The following is a 19,442-nucleotide window of genomic DNA, read 5'->3' on the forward strand; positions in this document are numbered from 1 at the left end:
AATGCATTTGTTCCTGCCTTACCGTACTTAAATATTTAATTCTGAACATCCATTTAAATGCATTAAGTGACTGTTGCTTACACAGTGCTGTGTTTACCATATTCTGGTCTACTCCAAAGGCTTTTCAATGACTATTCGGTGCGCCCCTTTTTGCAGCGTCTTAACAGGTTTGCCTTATGAGGGCCTTGATGTGCTGCGAGATGGGCATTCTGTAATGAAGCATGTTATTGGAAGGACTCTGTCCATCATTAGGCTCTGTGACGGCTGCAGGTCTGTCACTGAGAGGGCTAATGCGTGGGCATGTTCAATGTCCGCACTGACCAGCTCATTGTGATGCTCCATTGCTGCCGCTTTTCCGCCGACTCGGCGGCGGCTCCTCCCCTTTAAGGGACCGGGGCGGGGCAGCGTGCTTGCTGCAGAAACCTGCCCTTTAAGAGTGCTCTCCCTTTTCTCGCCGCCGCCGGTGGCCGAAGCCGCCTCCCTAGTCCCTTCTGGCGATCGGAGGAGCCTCGGCCTCGCCATGGTGTCCTGGATCATCTCTCGCCTGGTGGTGTAAGCGCGCTGTAGCGGAGGGCGGGGAGGCCTTTTCCATGCCAGTTGCTAGGCAACGGGATGAAGATAGGGATGGGGTGGGGGGCTTTGAGCAGGGTTCTCTCGCATCCCGTCACGACCAGGAGTAGGGGCCCACTGGTATCCCTCTTGGGTCTTCCCGGACCGCCGGGAGCTCCGCGGCTGTCTCTGCCCGTTCCTCTTCCCTCAGAGCCCCTCGGGAGGGGCTAACCGTGTTGGAGGCGCAACTGCCCTCCCCCCACCTGCGTCCAGCCCAGCCCTGACCTTTGCAGGTGACGAGAGCAGCCCGGACACCGGTGCCGCTCCCTTTTGTGGATTAAGATATACTGGCTGCCGTCTAACGGGCTTTGGGTTGCATCAGCCGGGCCGGACGGTAGAGAGGGAAGGGAGGCTTCAGATGTGGAGAAGGAAGGATCGTCGATGCTCTGTCGCTCGCTCAGGCCTGCTATTTTGGAAGAGAAGAAAGTTGCCTCTGTAGAAAGAGCTCAGACTTGTCGGATCTGCAGTCCAGCCCTGCAAAAAACACCTGCTTTTTTTTTTTTTGGCTTGTTCTCTTACTGTTTGTTTCCCCCGCTATTCCAGCTTGGTCTTTGGCACTCTGTACCCTGCCTATTCTTCATACAAGGCCGTGAAGACGAAAAATGTGAAGGAATATGTAAGTGCAAGGCAGTTACCACACTTTTGCTTTAAAGACCATCCTGTTTCCCACAAATACTTTCTCCCCTGCTATAGTGATGAGCATATAGACAGATAATGGTAGTTGTGTTCCAAAATAAGGATGTGGTTTCTGAAACTCTTTTCAGATAGAATATTCAAAAGGACGTTTAAGCATCTTGCAGGTCTTTTCTAAATATTTTTAATGTAGGTAGAATAACAGAAGGCGGGTCAAATGTATACCCTAATCAATTTAGATTTAACAGTTGCATTTCAGATCTGTGTAAGCACCAAATGATCTAAGCATCATGTGAAAATTCCTCATGGAGCTTCTTAGGGAGACATCCTTAGTGATGTCACCACTTTCCCAGCTGATTTGCATTGGCTGTAAAGGTTACAGCTACTATATTGTAGTCTGGAAGATCAATAAAGTGCTTCTAATAATAGGTCACACAGAGCACAAGGAGGGTGAAATATGAATGAAGATGAATTTGCAATCTGTTTTAAAAAGCAGATTCTTGCAGGCTCAAAACTAAATATATATCAAATATAGTTTGAGAGCCTGAAAGGGTTTTTGTTTGTTTAATGTAATTTTAAAAAAATACTCTTAATTTCTGTTACAGCTTTCCAGCAGTTCCGATTTATTTTTTTAGGAGATTTCTAAGCTGTCTTTCCTCTTTACAAGGTCCTCAAGGCAATTAACAAGATAAAATATAAGCAGTCTCATATAACACAAAACATGAGATGCTTAGATCACTTAATACCTACTTAGGTCTATAATAAATCTAAATGGACTTGGCTGTTCAGCCTCATAAAATGCAAAACATTAAAAATTAAACAGTAAAATCACAACAGATGGGGATTTCAACAACAGCAGTATCTTCAGTATTTAATCCAGTCCAAAGACCTTCTGGACAAGTCTTGAGTCAGGACCAGAAGGCCTGTAGGGGCAATGCCAATCTTACATCCTGAGGAAGGGCGTTCCCCTAACTGCCATTTAACAGAAGTTACATTACTGCTGCTGTCTAGAATATTAGGACATTTTCACAAGTATTGCTATGAATGCCTTTTAGTGTAGGATGTGCCATTTCTGAAAACTGAGTAATATGGGGTAGGGGGAAATTTCGCCTTAGGGGAAATTCAAAGACTACCCTTAGCTATCACTTGTGAAAATGCCAACTGGATATTTAGGTGAATGCTCAGGCAATATAATTCACGTAAGTGAGGAGGGTAGGTAACGTGACAAGAAAAGAAGTATTTTGAAATGTGTGAAAACTGAGAAAGAAAGAAATGACATATAAAATGTGAGAAGAGACAGATCAGCTTTGAGGATAACATTTGTGTTTTTACTTGTACATCCTTTATTTTACTGCTGTATGCTTCACTATTTAAAATAAAGACAATGTCTTCCTTATGTAACAAGTTAATTAATATTGAGTAAACCATTATTGGGACTTGCACAATTTTTCACAAACTTTAGTTGTGCGGAAACTGTAACATTGATTGCCTTAGAAAATCTTGACCAGGAAGATTTGTGAAACATCTCCAGGAAGTGAACTTTTTAGGGCTAGTTGAGTTCCAATTTGCAGAGTTCTTAGGGGACTTCTCTGCCGATTTACTGATGGACAGTTGTATTTAATGTACTTAATTGAGTGAATCTGATCCTTGGTGTCTGCATTTTCACCACTATTTCAGAGAGTTTATTAGCCTGCTTTAGAAAAGGGGAACTGCTGATGCCTCCTTTTAAGAAAATGGTTGGTTACAGGCCATTATTTGGTAATCCCTACAACAGTCCTGCAAAGTAGATCAGTGTTATCCCCAGAGTATAAATCATGGCCTGAGACTGAGAAACTGTGCCTTGCTGAACCTCACGTTAATTTAGGTCCAGTAGCACCTTAAAGACCAACTAGATTTAAATTTAGTTTAAATTTCAATTTTAATTTATACCTAGATTTACTGTTTTACAGTAAACATGGATTTAAATCTAGGTGGTCTTTAAGACGATACTAGACCCGAATATTGCTCTTGTACTACAGACCAACAATGGCAACCCACCTAGAACTATCCTCAAGCTAATTAGGCTTTCTTTTTTTAAATTTTTTTTTATTGGAATTAGAAATATTTTGTCATTTATAACAATCAAATTACTTTAATATTCCAGTTCTAACCCCCTCCCTTTCCCCCCCGTTTGTTGACTTCCAACAGTTTTCCAACCCTTTGTCTATTCTTCCCCTACTCATTTCAACTTATTTTGTCAATTAAACATATACTTTCACACTCTTCTAAGCTAGTCTATTATAACACAGTGCTAAGTCAATTTCCCTTCACTTATCAACTAACTAATACATTCCTGGCATATTATTCAATAGTAATAATACTGGTAATATTCTCAATATCCTGTACTCTAACTTATTCATTCTAATGTCATCAATATGGGACAAACAATTTATCCCTCCCTATACATAACTTGAGTACTCATAAGTGATGAATACATTTATAAGTCAACCAATTTAACTTATACTCTATATGTTACTCTTTACTTCCTCTTATATCTCTTATCTTTATAACATAAAAGTCAATCAATTTGACTCGTATTCTACACATTTCTAAATATACCTATAAACACCATATACATTCAACATAAGTCAATCAATTTGACCCATGTTCTGCACATTTCTAAATATCGCTATAACCAAAAATACCTTCAGCATAAGTCAATCAATTTAACCTATATTCTATATGCTACTTCTCATTCCCCCCCCCTTCTTGTATTCATGAATTTTAATTCTGTTAATTCTCAATTACACCCCTATCTGCCAGCAACATAATTAATTAATTAATTTCTATTCTTATATATCACATAATAACCATTACTTAATACTGTATAGAATAATCAAATAGAATAATTGCTTAGTAATTCTTCTTTAACTCTCCTCCCCCCGGTATAGTCACTTCTCTCTTCTTTTGTTTTTCTTCAATAATTTTCAAACTGCCACAGTTCTCCTCCCACCTCCCATTTTTTCACCAAATATTGTTTCAGCTTCTCCCAATCTGTGTTATACTGTCCTGGATCAAGGTCTCTTAGTTTTCTTGTCAGTTTATCCATCTCCGACATGTACAGCAATTTGTGAATCCAGTCCTCGATAGTTGGCACTTCTTGTACTTTCCACTTTTGTGCATACAAAAGTCTAGCCGCTGCTGTCATGTAAAAAAGCAATGTCCTATGTTGTGCTGGAATATCTTCCATTCCCAAATTCAGTAGCAGGAGTTCTGGGTTCTTATTGACTTGAAACTGTAAAATCTCACTTATTACTCTTATTATTTCCCCCCAGTACTGCCTTCATGCTTTTTACATTTCCAGCATTTATTAGACGTGTTCACATTCCCTAGCGCAATTTTCTTTGGTGTCAGGTACCAACGATAGATCATTAAGCTAATTAGGCTTTCAAAGCAGTCATGAGAGTGGATCTGGGGACATTCTGATTTTATTACTACTCACCTTTCCAAATGTGCACTAAACTTTTCTATTGCTGATCTGCTAGCAGTTACCAATTAACAAATAAAAAAAATGGACTTAATAATGAGGCTGATCTGCAATATGGAAATCAACAATGTATGCAGATCAAGCTGATCTTAAAGATACATCAGCAGGGACTTGTTGAAAAGTTAGCAACCCTATTTGTGAAAGGAACCTTGAGAAGTTTAACTTGAACCTTATGCTTTAGGAGGAAGAAACCTCCTTTCTCCTACCTCATGAGGAAGAGAGAACAGAAAATGCAATTATTAGCCACTTCATCCTTCTCACCCTACCGCCTTTCCCTGCCCAGCCCCTTCCCCCACAAGCTATTCTTCTGGGCTCTGTGCCCATCCAGTTTGCAAGGCAGCAGTAGCTCCTTGCTTGCCTAGGGTCACAGCAGTTTGTTCGTGGGGAAGTTGCAGCACGTTGCTTGTCTGGAGCTGCAGCAACTCACCCTATCTCCTGCCTGGCCCCACCTCATAAAGGAGGAAAGAAGAGAGCAGGCAGGTCCCCTCTCACTGAGCTCACAAGGTGGCAGTGGCTGGGCTCCTCATCCAGTTCAGGTGTGGTGGTTCGGGCTGTGCCCAGGTTCATTTACACTTGAGTCTACCACCCACAGCAGCTCAACTCATGGTGCCATAGGTCTGCGTGCCAATCCTGGCCATGGCAACTCGGGCCTCTGTGTGCTCACTCTGACAGCTCTGTGCATGCTTGCTCCAACCTACCACCTCCTCTCTTTTTCTGGCTGAGTGAGGACGGCCAGTGCAGAAGGATCAGGATTTGCAAGGTCCCTGAAAAAGATGTCAGTATTCAGTACCCATGTGTACAGTCACAAAAACAATCTCAGTTATAGTGGTATTGAGGTCTCATGCAGTTAGTGTATTCTATGCATTTCAAGACCTTAATGTGCCTGTACTATGCTCCGAGATCAGAGGTAGCAAGAGGAGATGTATTCCCATTTTTATATGTGTAGTATTTTGTATTAAGACTATTTCTTAAATTCCAGTTTTTCGTCAAAAACGTCTCACTCACAATGTAATAAACTTCAATTTTTAAATATAATGTCAACATTAAAATATTCTTCATTAAATAAAATGTCAGCACTAAAAGATCTATTAAGACCATGCTTCCCTCAGAAGGAAAGAATAAATGAAGTCATTCTTTCCCAATCTAAAAATGATAGAGAGGGAATATATATGGGAAAACACTCAGCTATGTCAGACTTGGGCTGTAAAAGGCCTTGAATATCGCTCAGAAATTAACTAGTAACCAGAGAGAGTCTATTAGAATTAGTATTATAGCTTCTGTGCAGTTAGATTCAGGCAAGCTGCTATGTTTTGGGCCAACTACAGCTTCAGAACTATCTTCAGGGGTAGTCCATGAACAGTAGAGATGGGCACGAACCGCATTACGAACCTAAAAAACCCACAAAATTGGTGATTGCGCGATTGCGATCCAGTGGTTCGTTATCGGCCACGGCAAACGAACCAGCGTTCGGTAGAGGCCTGGTTCATTGCGTTCAGACGCGGTTTGGGAAGCCAGACACTCAGGTGCCAGCAATCAATTCCCCTGGCAACGGAGCTGGGGGAATGCCTGAGCTCTGTCTGCGCTCCTTCTGTCGCCCTGGAAACCCAAATGGAAGCCCAGCTTACCTTGATCGACAGGTCTTCCTTTCAACCATGGAGCTGCAAAGCGGTTACAAGTTGGGAGAAGCCACCCAGGGGAGGGAGGGAGAAGGGAGTGTTCTGTAGCCACGGGCACTCCAATCTCATCCCTGCAAACCCTGATAGGCAGCTCTGATGGCCAAACACAGACCTCCTGTGTTGCTCAATGGGACCTGTGCTTATAAATAGCTGTGGGCTCCCAGGCTAGGTTTCACTTTCAGCGAGCAGTGGAGTGGGACAGAGCTCTTGCTTGCCACTTGCTAGCTTTTGGGGAGAGAGACAGAGTATAATTCAGCTTGGATTTGGGGGATAGGGATCTATCTCCTCTGGTTCCAGGGCTGCTGCCTGGCTCTGGGGCCAAGCTCAGTGGGCACCTTGGCTGAGGGCTCACAGTCACATTGATTATTGATCAGTACCTGATCGGGTCAGGTCTGTGGGAGTGGTGGGCTAGGGCTCTAGTCCCTCCCTTCCTCCCTCTTGTGCCAGGGCTGCTGCCAGGTCCTGGGGCCAAACTCAGTGGGCACCTCAGCTGAGGGCTCACAGTGATTATTATTAATCTGTGCCTGATCAGGTCAGGTCTTTGGGAGTGGTGGGCTAGGGCTCTAGTCCCTCCCTCCCTCTGGTTCCAGGGCTGCTGCCAGGCCCTGGGGCCAAGCTAGGTGGGCACCTGGGCTGAGGGCCCACCAAATGATTTGTATTATTATCACAATCCTAATCATTTTAATTATGATTCTTATTATTACTATTATTATTCTTAGTCACTGTGCCTGTTCTGCCCAGGCATTTTGGTGTGCTGGGCTCTCTCAAAATTTTGAGGAGGGATGGGTGGGCGATGGATCCCTGGAGGAATGGTATGTGTGTTATGAAAGATCCCTCCCGTCCCCATCCCAAACTCTCGGTGGTGTCCCCTCCCGCAGTCCACCCCTCACCCCGTCATCTGTGTCCAGCCCCGCAGCGCAGCCTGTAACCGTTCATCCTCCTTCCCCTGGGACAGTTAGCGGTCGACGTTACAATGCCTCTGTATGGAGGCACTTTCGGGTCCTTCCTAATGACCCCCGTGTGGTGCGGTGCCGTGCCTGTAAAGTCCTGGTGCGCAGGGGCAAAAACCCAAAGCATCTGTCTTCGACGGCCCTGACTCGGCACCTGAAGAGGCACCACCCGAGCCTGTCTCCCTCCTCACCCAGTGAAACATCCATTGGGGGGAGAAAGGGGGCCACCAGCTCTTCTGAGCAGGGGTCAGTGGGAGGATCACTTTGCCCTGAGGGTGATGCAGGTGAGAGCAGAGCGCTCTGGCAGGCTGCGCTGGCGGAGGTTGTCCCCTCGGAGTCTGGGACAGCGCCGCTTACAGTCTCGAGGCTGATGGCTCAGGAGGTGGCTGCCGCCGCACTGTTCCTCAGTGGGACCCTCGGGTGAGGACCCGTGGTGGCTGGGGGATCAGGCCCCCGGTACGAATGGCACGTCCTCTCCCACCCACCCCGGGAATACCAGTGCGCTCCTCTTTGGCCTGGCAGTTGCGGGGGGATCTTCCCACTTACCCCCCACATGACAAGTCCTCTCCCATCCTTTCCGGCAAGGCAGGAAGGTGGGTGATGCTGCTGATGGCAGCCTCCTTTGGGCACTTGCACAGCAGCTCAGGAACTGTTTCACATATAGTTCAGCCGCACAGTGCCCCCATCCATCGCAAACACAGAGCCCTCTGAGCAGGGGGGAATGGGTCGCTTGACTGATGTCCTTCCCGCAAAGGCAGGAAGGTGGCCGATGTCAGCTGCTGCTGCTGCTGTCACGTTTCCATCTCCCCCTCTCAGGAAACACTCTGACCCGTCCAAACAATGCCTCCTGTCCTGCCCATCCCCTACTTTCCGCAAAGGCAGGACGGCGGATCAGGTCAGCCCCTGCTTCACAAGGGACTATCCTGTTACTGCTCCCTCCTTGGTTACACAGCGCAGTTGCGCTCGCGCAGCCAATTGTATTGTGTACGGATACAGTCGGTTGACAATGTGGCGGCCCCCCTGTCAATGGGACTGATGGGACCTCTTTCAGCTGGGTGGGAATGTGTCCTGCAACTCCCGTCCTTTCCCTCAAGGCAGGAAGGTGGGTACTGTCGGCTGCCACCGTATTACTCCTCAGTGGGACCCTCAGTTGAGGACCCGTAGTTGCTGGGGGATCTTCCCCCTCCCCCTCCTCATGCCAGACAGAACAAGACAGAGAGACAGATAGATGTGGGACCCTCAGGTGAGGACCCACAGATGCTGGGGATATTCCCCCTCCCCCTCCTCATGATGACAGGTCCTCTCCCTCCCATCTTTTCTGGCAAGGCAGGAAGGTGTGTACTGTTGGCTGCCGCCACCGCACTGTTCCTCAGTGGGACCCTCGGGTGAGGACCCACGGATGCTGGGGGATATTCCCTCTCCCCCTCCTCATGATGACAGGTCCTCTCCCACCCACTCCGGGAATACCTGCGTGCTCCTCTTTGCCCTGGAGGTTGGGGGGATCTTCCCACTTACCCCTCGCATGACAGGTCCTCTCCCTCCCATACTTTCCGGCAAGGCAGGAAGGTGGGTACTGTCGGCTGCTGTCGAAATTTTCCTTAGTGGGACCCCGAGGTGAGGACCCACAGTTGCTGGGGGATCAGGCCCCCGTCTGAATGTCATGTCCATTCCCACCCATGCTGGGAATACCAGCACGCTCCTTTTTGGCCTGGTGGGCGGGCACATGGGGGGTGCCGCCAGCGAGCGGCCAGACCCCCCGCCCCCTGAGGGGAGGCGGCTCAACACTGCCTCCCCGTGCCTGCCAGGCTCAGCGGCCACCGTCAACACCCACCTTTTGTACACTGGGCCAACGTCAACCGGTGGCTCTAATTGTATCAAGTGGGAGTTTCCTGGGGGCTTGGATTGGAGAGGGTGTAACTCCAAGATCCCTTTTACAATCTTGTCCAAATTTGGGTGATGGCTGTAGGAGAGCCTGCAAAAGACTCCCCGGGAATATGGGCTGTGTAAGTGCCACGGGGGCCGTTCTTTCCCCCACAAACTGCAAACCGGTTTGGCAACAGAAAATGTTTGTTGCGGTTCTTGGGATCGTTGTTGGCACCGAACCACGAACCACTGGTTCATTAAATTTTTTTGGTTCGTGCCCATGTCTAATGAACAGCATATATTTTAGAAAAAATGAGATGCAGCAAGAGCATAGAAAACATTAGAATGGGTGTTCAACAACTCAAAAAACTTACTACCCGTAAAAGCGTACAGATGCGGTTCTGCATAGGTGAGGCTATTACATACCAGGTCACACCTGCCACCAGAGACTCCAGAAACAGGCCTTTATCTGGAGCACTCCTAAAATACAAACCTATTCCTTTGGAAGAAGTGTGACTCCCCATCCAGAATTAGCATATCCATCTCCCCTTCTATCAGTGAACTACTCACCCTAAGCAGGTCCATCTACACCGTCAGTTTATTCACCTTTATCTTCTCCATCACTGATTTCAAGCAGCCATAAAAAGACCTTCCAGCCAATAATGCATATTGGGATACACATAAAACTATGTTTTTGAGAACCCACTATTTGGTACCTACCATGACCCACTAGACTGTCAGTATTCTGCAAGATCTAGGTCAGTGATCTACAGCATGGTGCTTATTGAAACCATGGTGACCATCAGTGTGTTTCCTGATGCCCACTTGCTTCTCCCTGATATTTTCAACTGCCTCTCATAGCAGCCATTTTATGGTGGTGCCCCACTATCTTTTCTCAGAGCTACAAAAGTGTCCACAGACTCACAAGTCTCTAGGTTATAAAAAACTTGATGGCCTAAGAGTCTACCAGGCTCTGGACTTGTTCACACCTGGGAGTGATCCTTTGGGAATCCTCTGCATCTGCATTATTTCTGCAACCATCATTGGTAAAGGGATAGAGACTGTGGACTATACTACTGTATAAAGTAGGTACCATCTGTTGCTATAAATATGATCCTACTACGTAATTTCAGCATCATTTGTTTCATATTCATGCGTACAATTTGTTTCAGCTCTCTTTTCAGATGGCTGCTCATTCTCAGACTTCTACAGTATAAAATCCTATTGAATTGTTTGTTGAGAGTCCCATTCCTGTTGATTTAAACTGTCTTGTGCTGTGTAATATGCCTTGAGAAAAATGGGCTATAGATGATATAAATAAATAATAAAAAATTAGTGGTTCAGTAAAAAGGAGAAATAGAGCAGGATGTTCATCAGCATATGATACTTTGCTCCAAATACTCAGATGAACCTCTCCAATGGCTTTATGTAGCTATGAGATATGGAATAGATCCCTATGAAGCCCTGAAGGGTATGTTCCACAGGAAAGAGTAGTAATAGACTATCTTCTGAAACCTGTCAAGGTAGTAATGGAACCACGGCAAAGCATTTAGTCCAGAAGAATACTACAGCTGACTGCCCACTAGAAAAACTAAAGCTGTTTCAGTCCTGAATTCTAAGCAGCAGCCAGAGTGAAATTGATCCAGATAATACACATGAAAACTGGTATATGTTGTTCAGTTGTGGTTACGTGGTTGGGATGCAAATTGGCATTCTGCTGGTTTGAATCCCACTACTGCCATGAATTCAGTAGGTGGCCTTGCCTAAGCTACTTCTCTCAGCCCCAGCTCCCCAGCTGTGGGAATGATAATACACTAATTTTGTTCCCCACTCTGAATGGGGTACTAATCTGTCTAGACAAGCGGTATACAAGTACAGTTATTATTGTATATGAGTGGCTGTGACTAGGAATCGTACTTTGTGATTGAAAACTTCACCTCATTAACAGTGAAAAAGAAAAATCCAATGCTGGAAGCTATTAGGAAAAAGGTTGAAAATACAATAACCAGTATCATACATTTATATAATTGGCTAATTTTCTGTTGCAAGATGTGGCAGTCATTGCTGGTTTAAATGATTTGAAAGAGGATTAGAAATATTCATGGGAGATAGGTCTATCTAAAACTATACAGCGGCAGTATGCTCTTATCCAGCAGAGGATCCAACATTTTTATTATCTCAGCTTTGGCCAAAAAAATGGAGTTTGGGTACATACGATGTATTGTCGAAGGCTTTCACGGCCGGAGAACGATGGTTGTTGTGGGTTTTCCGGGCTGTATTGCCGTGGTCTTGGCATTGTAGTTCCTGACGTTTCGCCAGCAGCTGTGGCTGGCATCTTCAGAGGTGTAGCACCAAAAGACAGAGATCTCTCAGTGTCACAGTGTGGAAAAGATGTAGGTCATTTGTATCTACTCAGGAGGGGTGGGGTTGAGCTGAGTCATCCTGTAAGAGTTTTACAGGGTGTGGAATGCTAATGGCGGGAGGCTTCACTGTATCCTGAGGAGGTTCTTTTGCATACGGATTGGTACTTGATGTGCTAATCTTCTCTGCAGGGCTATTGTCGGGGATAGAATGTTTTGTTAGCCTGGTGTTTTTCAGAACTGGAAACCATGCTCTGTTCATTCTTAAGGTTTCTTCTTTCCTGTTGAAGTTTTGCTTATGCTTGTGAATTTCAATGGCTTCCCTGTGCAGTCTGACAAAGTAGTTGGAAGTGTTGTCCAGTATTTTGGTGTCCTGGAATAAGATACTGTGCCCTGTTTGAGTTAGGCTATGTTCAGCCACTGCTGATTTTTCAGGTTGTCCAAGTCTGCAGTGTCTTTCATGTTCTTTTATTCTTGTCTGGATGCTACGCTTTGTGGTCCCGATGTAAACTTGTCCACAGCTGCAGGGTATACGGTATACTCCTGCAGAGGTGAGGGGGTCTCTACTGTCTTTTGCTGATCGTAGCATCTGTTGTATTTTTCGGGTGGGTCTGAATACTGCTTGAAGGTTATGCTTTTTCATAAGCTTTCCCATCTGATCGGTAATTCCTTTGATATATGGCAAAAACACTTTTCCTGTAGGAGACTGTTTTTCCTTGGTTGTTTGATTCATCCTGGGTTTGATTGCTCTTCGGATTTCATTTCTAGAGTAGCCATTTGCCTGAAGTGCGTGGTTTAGATGATTAATTTCCTCATTGAGAAAGTGTGGCTCACATATCCGTCTTGCACGATCCACTAATGTTTTCATTATGCCTCTTTTCTGTCAGGGGTGGTGATTGGAGTTTTTGTGTAAGTACCGATCAGTGTGAGTTGGTTTCCTGTAGACCTTGTGACCTAACTGAAAGTTTGCTTTGCGGATGACCAGGGTATCCAGGAATGGGAGTTTTCCCTCGATTTCTTTCTCCATTGTGAATTGTATGTTCAGGTGGATGTTGTTGAGATGATTCAAAAACCCCATCAATTCTTCCTCCCCATGGCTCCAAATGATAAATGTATCATCCACAAACCGGAACCATACACTAGGTTTGTGGGGTGCTGATTGGGTACATACCTTTAACTGTTCAACAGATAATACAGGTAGGACCAAGCTTTCTGTCCACCTCTTTGAGTGTCAGTAGCAGCAATTAAAATCTGACACAAGACCCTTTTACACAAGCAGAATTCACTTGGTGTGTTGCCCTTCCTCCAGCAACCTCTCTTGACCCATGAGAAGCTATGCTTGTGTTTAGGAGGGGGCACATGGACAAAAACCCATGCATTGCAGGTAGCTAGAGTGAGGAGAGGGAATTAGCAGAAATTGCCTTTTTCTGCCTCTTATACCAGTGGAGCCTCTTATGCCAAGAGAAGTACTGCTGGCAGAATAGGCAGGAGAGGCAACTTCTCTTGCTTCTTTCTCACTGCAGAGCTCAGTCCAGTGTGCCTTTTTGTTCACCCTGTTTCCCCCAATGCCAATATCTGCTTCTTATGGGTCAAAAGAGGCTCCTGTGGGGATTGGAATTGTGGGCAAATGTACTTTTGTGAGCACCTTCTGTTCATGTTTTATAGGATTTAACCCATGATTGTTAACTCAGAATGGATGCAAATGGATATTGAAGAACTTAAGTTGTATTTCATAGTGGTTATTGAAAATATTCTTCTGTTTGTGCTTCAGCTGTCATCTCAGCAGCTTCATTGCTTGCAGCTCCCCCAGAAACCACAAGGAAGTGTGTGCTCTAGGAAGAGGGACTGTACCCAAGAACTATCATGTCAATCATTTGAGTAAGCTCTATATTCCAGGAACTTGCTAGGGGGTTATTAGGACAGTTGACCTGATCAGTTAAATGAATTGCCCAAGGTAGTTTGGAAAGCATCTGGATGCATCTGACTTCAAAGGCCAGTCATTCTAACTAGTTCACCACCATCCCACAGAGACTCTGAAAGCCCAATCATAAGCTTATCCATTCATGGCCTAGTTTTTGCCAGTTCCGTGGCATAGTATTTACCAGCAACATGTTAGAATAGATCCAAAGTTGTCACAGAGCCCATCAAATCTTACGCTACCCATGTAAGTCACACAAGACTGCTATATATGCTTATAGGGTGTGCCAGTGTAATAACGTGTGAAGTTCTAAACATGTATTTTTTGCAGCATTCCTGTACCAGTTGATTCCCCCCCCCGGTTTTTACCCCCCCCCCCCACTTTCTTTCCTCTACAGAGAAGGAATATATTTTTCTAAACGGTGTCTCTAGCTGTTAATGATCTTGAAAGATTTTAAGAGGGGGGTAATCAAAAGGCCAAGGGCAGGTTTGGAAAACAACAGATTTTTACTGTTCTCTAAGTATCTTTTTCTCATCTCTCTCTGACCTTCACTTGATATAAATAGTTTTTGTGTGTAACTAAAGTAAAGGAAATAAAGGATGTTCTGTTTGATTTTATTGCATTTATTCAAGTAGGTGAATCAACAGTTCAAATTGTCACAAGCCAAAAGGACTCTCTCTTCATAGCCTGTGGCTGGTTTGGATCTGTTGCTAAAATAAAACTACCTTTCTGCCATGTTATGCTTAGAAATTTTCCCCCCCATCTGGTAAAACCATTTGTAAGAGTTAGAAATCAAAGGCTAGGCCAGTTCTTTTATTCCCCTTAGCTCATTCCATAATCCACCCTGAGCCTGCTGGAAATGCAGGGAGGGCGGAATGAAAATAAGTAAATTCCCATATAATCCATGCAAAAGAACAAATATTTGATGAGAAAAATTACGGAAATTTATTTATATATTCTAAACTTGGAGTCTGACAGTTCTATCCTATGCAGTCACTCCAGTCTAAACCTGTTGAAGTTAATTGATTTATACTTTAGTTACACTGTGTAAGATTGCACTAAACTATTGAAATGCATTTTACATAGACCTGCCACTAAAGACAACTCAGACTCCAGCTGGTACAGAGTGTCACATCTTAGATACTATCAGGCGCTAGGCCGAACATGCATACCATACCCATTCTGCAGATACTCAGTTGGTTACCGATCAGTTACTGGGTTCAGGTCAAGGTCCTGGTTATCACTTACAAGGTTCTTAATGGCACTGGACCCACACAATTACAAGATCTCTTCTGTGCTCCCCCCATGACAGTTTAGATCGTCTGATCACAGCCTTCTGAAACTGCCACCTTGTAAGGCCTCCATCCTACTATCATTTTGTGAAATATAAAACAAAAATGTTCAGAAAGATATTTTATCAAGGGATTGGAACTGTAGTATAATGGAACAACTGATGAGGTTGCTTTATAAGGGACAAGATCATAGTATATTGCAATGTTGTTTCACCTTCCTTTTACTGCATTGTATATTCCCCCTTTATACCACAGTTTCTGCTTTATAGCACGTCATGTGTAGACAAGTTGTTTTTTTTGTTGTTGTTGCTATTTGTGCTGTTTCCCAGTCCTGTAATCCTGGTCCTACTGCATTCTTTATTGGACATTCTTGCTGTCTAATTGGTTGGTAGAACTGGGTCCTCCTTGCTTGTAATGCTATGTTTAATAAGAGTGCTTTTTACCTACCTTTTCCACATGAACTCATGGTCTGAGCAGCTTCTGTCCATTTGGTATCAAACCTTAGCCTTTGCAGAAGATTCTGGGGCATACTCTGTGGCCAGGGCAACACTGAAACCCAGAAGCTTGGCTTCAACCCTACATGAACAGAATATGCACCCTTAGGTATATTTAAGACTTCCTTGTGGGCTGCACATCGTAGCAAAGCTTGGTTGTTGTGAGAAAGCTGTCTTTCAGGTGCTTGTCAGACATTGCAGCTCTTGTTAAAGAGCCCTGCATATTCTTCTGAGGAAACTTAAAGTTCTTCAGGACACAGTTTGGAAACCAATGCTTTAATATGAATGAAGTATACATTTTTTTAAAATATGATAAAATATATGCTTGCCTATGGTATCCCTGGCATTAGCTATATTGATGCTGTATACTCTGTGGAATTGAAAGTATCCTTATAGATATGGGACTGAAATTATGACAGCATGGAAAAAAGAAACCTGTTTTATTATCCTGAAATATGGCAAGAATAAAATAAAAGCTTGAAATTATATTCCTTGTTACTATCTTTCAAAAATTGGATAGAGTAGACACTGCAGTGTGAAATGTAGAAAGTTGTTTTTAACCATGTGAATCCCTGAATGAAATTGCTACAGAGAATTTTAGATTCTGTCATATAAGACTCTAGTTTTGAAAGAATTGCAATTCTGAACTGTCTATTCAGGAAAAAAATACCTTTTTTTAATGACCAACATAAATCCATTGGCTACCTATCAGTTACTAAGCCCAATTCAAAGTATGGGCTGTCTTCATGGTCTTTGTCCAGCATATCTATGGCACTGCTCCCTATGTTCTACCATGGCAACTTCACTCATCTGAGGTGCCACCTCACACATGGACAATCAGTAGTTGTCCATAAAGTAGTTGTTGGCTTATTCTGGAGAATTTAATTTTCCTCTGAAGTCTTTGCAACCAGACATTGAGGAAGGAATTCTGAGCTAGACCGACTGTTGGTTTGAAACTTTGAACTGCTGACCCATGAACATAAGTATAAGTGTACAGAACTGGCTTAATGGATTTGTTATCATTCAGGTTTTTATTGTAAGGTGGGTCCTGATGCTTGACTGATTTCTAATGGGGTTGCCTGTCTTGCAGGTCAAGTGGATGATGTATTGGATTGTGTTTGCTTTCTTTACTACAGCAGAGACGCTCACAGACATTATTCTCTCCTGGTAAGTTCTCAGAAGAGGAGTCAGAGAACTATTACATAGCTTCCTTTTCAATACATTCTTCTAAAACTGGCTGCTGTGCTTAAGAGAGAATAAGGATTTCAGTTTTATGGGCACCCTGTTATAAACTATTGTGTCTGTCATATTATTTTACATATTATATTTTGGATATTGAATGTGTGAATTTGACAAAAAAGTGTAGTTACTCTTTGTCCTCCCCACCAAGAAAAAAACCCAAGGTCTTCTGGGGAACACACACAGAGTATATAATTGGGTGTGGGAATTCTAGTTTCAAGAATGATTGGGAAAACAATACGGGTAGATAATTAAAAACCAAAACAAACCCTGAAACCTAGTAGAAAAGTAATACATTAATAGAAGACTTTTTTCCAAGAATGATTTTTAAGCACTGCAATTCTAACTCTGAATAAAATCATAGCTTCTTTCACTGTTGCATGCCATATGTATGTCTTGTACTTTTCAAAAGAATATTTCTAGGTTTGTGCTCAACAGTATGTTCTTCGAAGATATTAAGCTGTATTACGCAGATTTACTTGTCCTGGCTAGGTGGTAAAAGTAGAAATGATGCTGTAACTCTGCCATGATAGGTGCAGTAAATGATCAGTAACTCTGTTTAAAACACCTACTTATCAGTAATGAGATTTAACTTGTCTAGAAGGCTTAATTGAACAATATAAGCAGGTTGAAGAGCTCAAACATTCACAGGCACAGGTCAAACTCTATATATAGTTCCTGAAAGTTACAGCAGTTTATGGCTCCCATCAGGGCTTTTTTTCTGGGAAAAGAGGAGGTGGAACTCAGTGGTGGAACTCAGGACCGCACAATGACATCACTTTAGATCAGCTGGAACAAGGGGGGAGTTTTTAAAAGTTTAAATTGCCCTTGGCGAAAATGGTCACATGGCCGGTGGCCCTGCCCCCTGATCTCCAGACAGAGGGGAGTTTAGATTGCCCTTCGCACCGCTGAGCGGCACGGAAGGCAATCTCAACTCCCCTCTGTCTGGAGATCAGGGGGCAGGGCCACCAGCCATGTGACCATTTTCAAGAGGTTCCAGAACTCTGTTCCACTGCGTTCCCACTGAAAAAAAGCCCTCGCTCCCATAATAATAATAAAATTCAATTTATATACCACCCTTCAGGACAACTTAATGCCCACTCAGAGCGGTTTACAAAGTATGTTATTATCCCCACAACAAACAAACACCCTGTGAGGTGGGTGGGGCTGAGAGAGCTCCAGAGAACCGTGACTAGCCCAAGGTCACCCAGGTGGCTTCAAGTGGAGGAGTGGGGAATCAAACCTGTTTCTCCAGATTAAAGTCCTGCGCTCTTAACCACTACACCAAACTGCAAATGGTGCTGCTGCCAGAACTTGTAAAAGTGAAAGATAATCCTATGATTGGGTTTAGCAAGTCTATGGAGGTAATTAAAATGAAATTTTTGGAAGGATTGACTCAGTAAGAGCATCTGTGACTTCTTATGTTGATTCTGTTCCATCTATAGTGCTTTCTTCTTCCTTTTGCTTATCCCATCTGTACTGTTCTTTGTACTGTCAGTCTTTGTCTCTGACCTCAGCTTGATTCCACCTTTTCCATCTCTCTCAGGTTTCCTTTTTATTTCGAGTTGAAAATCGCCTTTGTGATCTGGCTGCTTTCTCCTTACACCAAGGGCTCCAGCGTTCTCTACAGGAAGTTTGTTCACCCAACGCTCTCCAATAAGGAGAAGGTACTTCCTTCAGTTTGCCCTATTCACTAGTCCTGGAAGTTGGGTGACATTCAATTCTTTTACAGTAAAGATCTTAATATTATTATTACTATGACTGCTCATAATGATTTCATGGTGGCTACTGCTTCTACAAAAGAACCTCAGATTTGCAGCCTGGTGGTTCTTTGTTAACTTTAAACTTAATTACATTGATTTGGACTCCACATATTCCAACTAGTTTCTAAATATCTATTTGTGAAGTTCCATGTGGCATTTAATGTATAATCATCAAAATCATGCAATAAGGAGGAGCAAAATCCTACTATATGTTTATTCTGTAGTAAGTCTCATTCTTCAAAGGCTGGGCTTCTTCCTGCAGTTTTCCTTTTATTTCCTTTGCTTTACTGCCCATTTTTTTACTTCCTGTTATCTCTGTGACCAGCCTTGATGGTGTTGCAAATCAATTATTTATCAGTTCTCTTTCAAGGATGGAAAAGTAAAGTGCTGCATTTCAGAGCCAAGCTACAAGAGACTAATTACACGAGGGCATGCACGTGAAGGGAGTTGCAGTGTTAACCGGGCAGTTGAGTTTTAAAAGAGATCAGAAGACTTTGTCAATTTCCCCTCTCTTCAGAGCCAGGGAAGATGGCTCCTCAGAGAGTTTGTCAATTTCCTCTTTGTCTCCTAGAAGGGGAGGTGAAACTGACAGAGCCTTTGGGAGGCAAAGAAGAAATTAACAAACTCTCTCAGGAGGGATCTTCCCTGGCTCTGTAGAGAGGGGGAAATTGACAAAGCCTTCTGATCTCTTTTAAAACTCAGCTTCCAGGCTAACATTGTGATTCCCTTCACGTGCATGTCCTTATGTAATTTGTCTCTTGTAGCTTGGCTCTCAGTTTGCTTTACTTTAATGATACTGCTCATTTGGCCAACAGGCCTTGAGCAATGTCACACTAAATACTACAAAAATAAAAAATATTTTTAAAACTATTTTAAAATGTCTTGACATTGCCACACATAAAATTCTTTGAATTTAAAAACTTAAGCAAAATTTTTTACTACAGCCAGTGTTACTCCTAAGTCCACATCTTCCAGAAATATTTTTACCTTGTCTGGTATGGCCAGCCCTTCATTGTCACAGAAAATAGGAGTAATCCACACATCCTTTATACTATGAAAAATATTACATTCCAGTAATCAATGTCCCAAAGTTTCTATCTATCCAGTGGCACAATCACA

The 19,442-nt window shown here is 43.6% G+C and overlaps 1 protein-coding gene across 1 annotated transcript in view; it reads left to right on the plus strand.

Annotated features, from left to right (window-relative positions):
- The first annotated feature begins 472 nt into the window (after positions 1-472).
- REEP2 (receptor accessory protein 2) overlaps positions 473-19,442 on the plus strand; it is a 33,570-nt gene continuing 14,600 nt past the window's right edge. Inside the window, exons 1-4 of the mRNA XM_054977320.1 lie at positions 473-552; positions 1,153-1,225; positions 16,412-16,488; positions 18,107-18,227. Coding sequence (XP_054833295.1) covers positions 521-552; positions 1,153-1,225; positions 16,412-16,488; positions 18,107-18,227 — 303 coding nt within the window. The 5' untranslated portion in view covers positions 473-520. The remainder of the gene's footprint in view (positions 553-1,152; positions 1,226-16,411; positions 16,489-18,106; positions 18,228-19,442) is intronic.

This window comes from Eublepharis macularius, chromosome 4 (assembly GCF_028583425.1).
Source record: "Eublepharis macularius isolate TG4126 chromosome 4, MPM_Emac_v1.0, whole genome shotgun sequence".
NCBI lineage: Eukaryota > Metazoa > Chordata > Lepidosauria > Squamata > Eublepharidae > Eublepharis > Eublepharis macularius.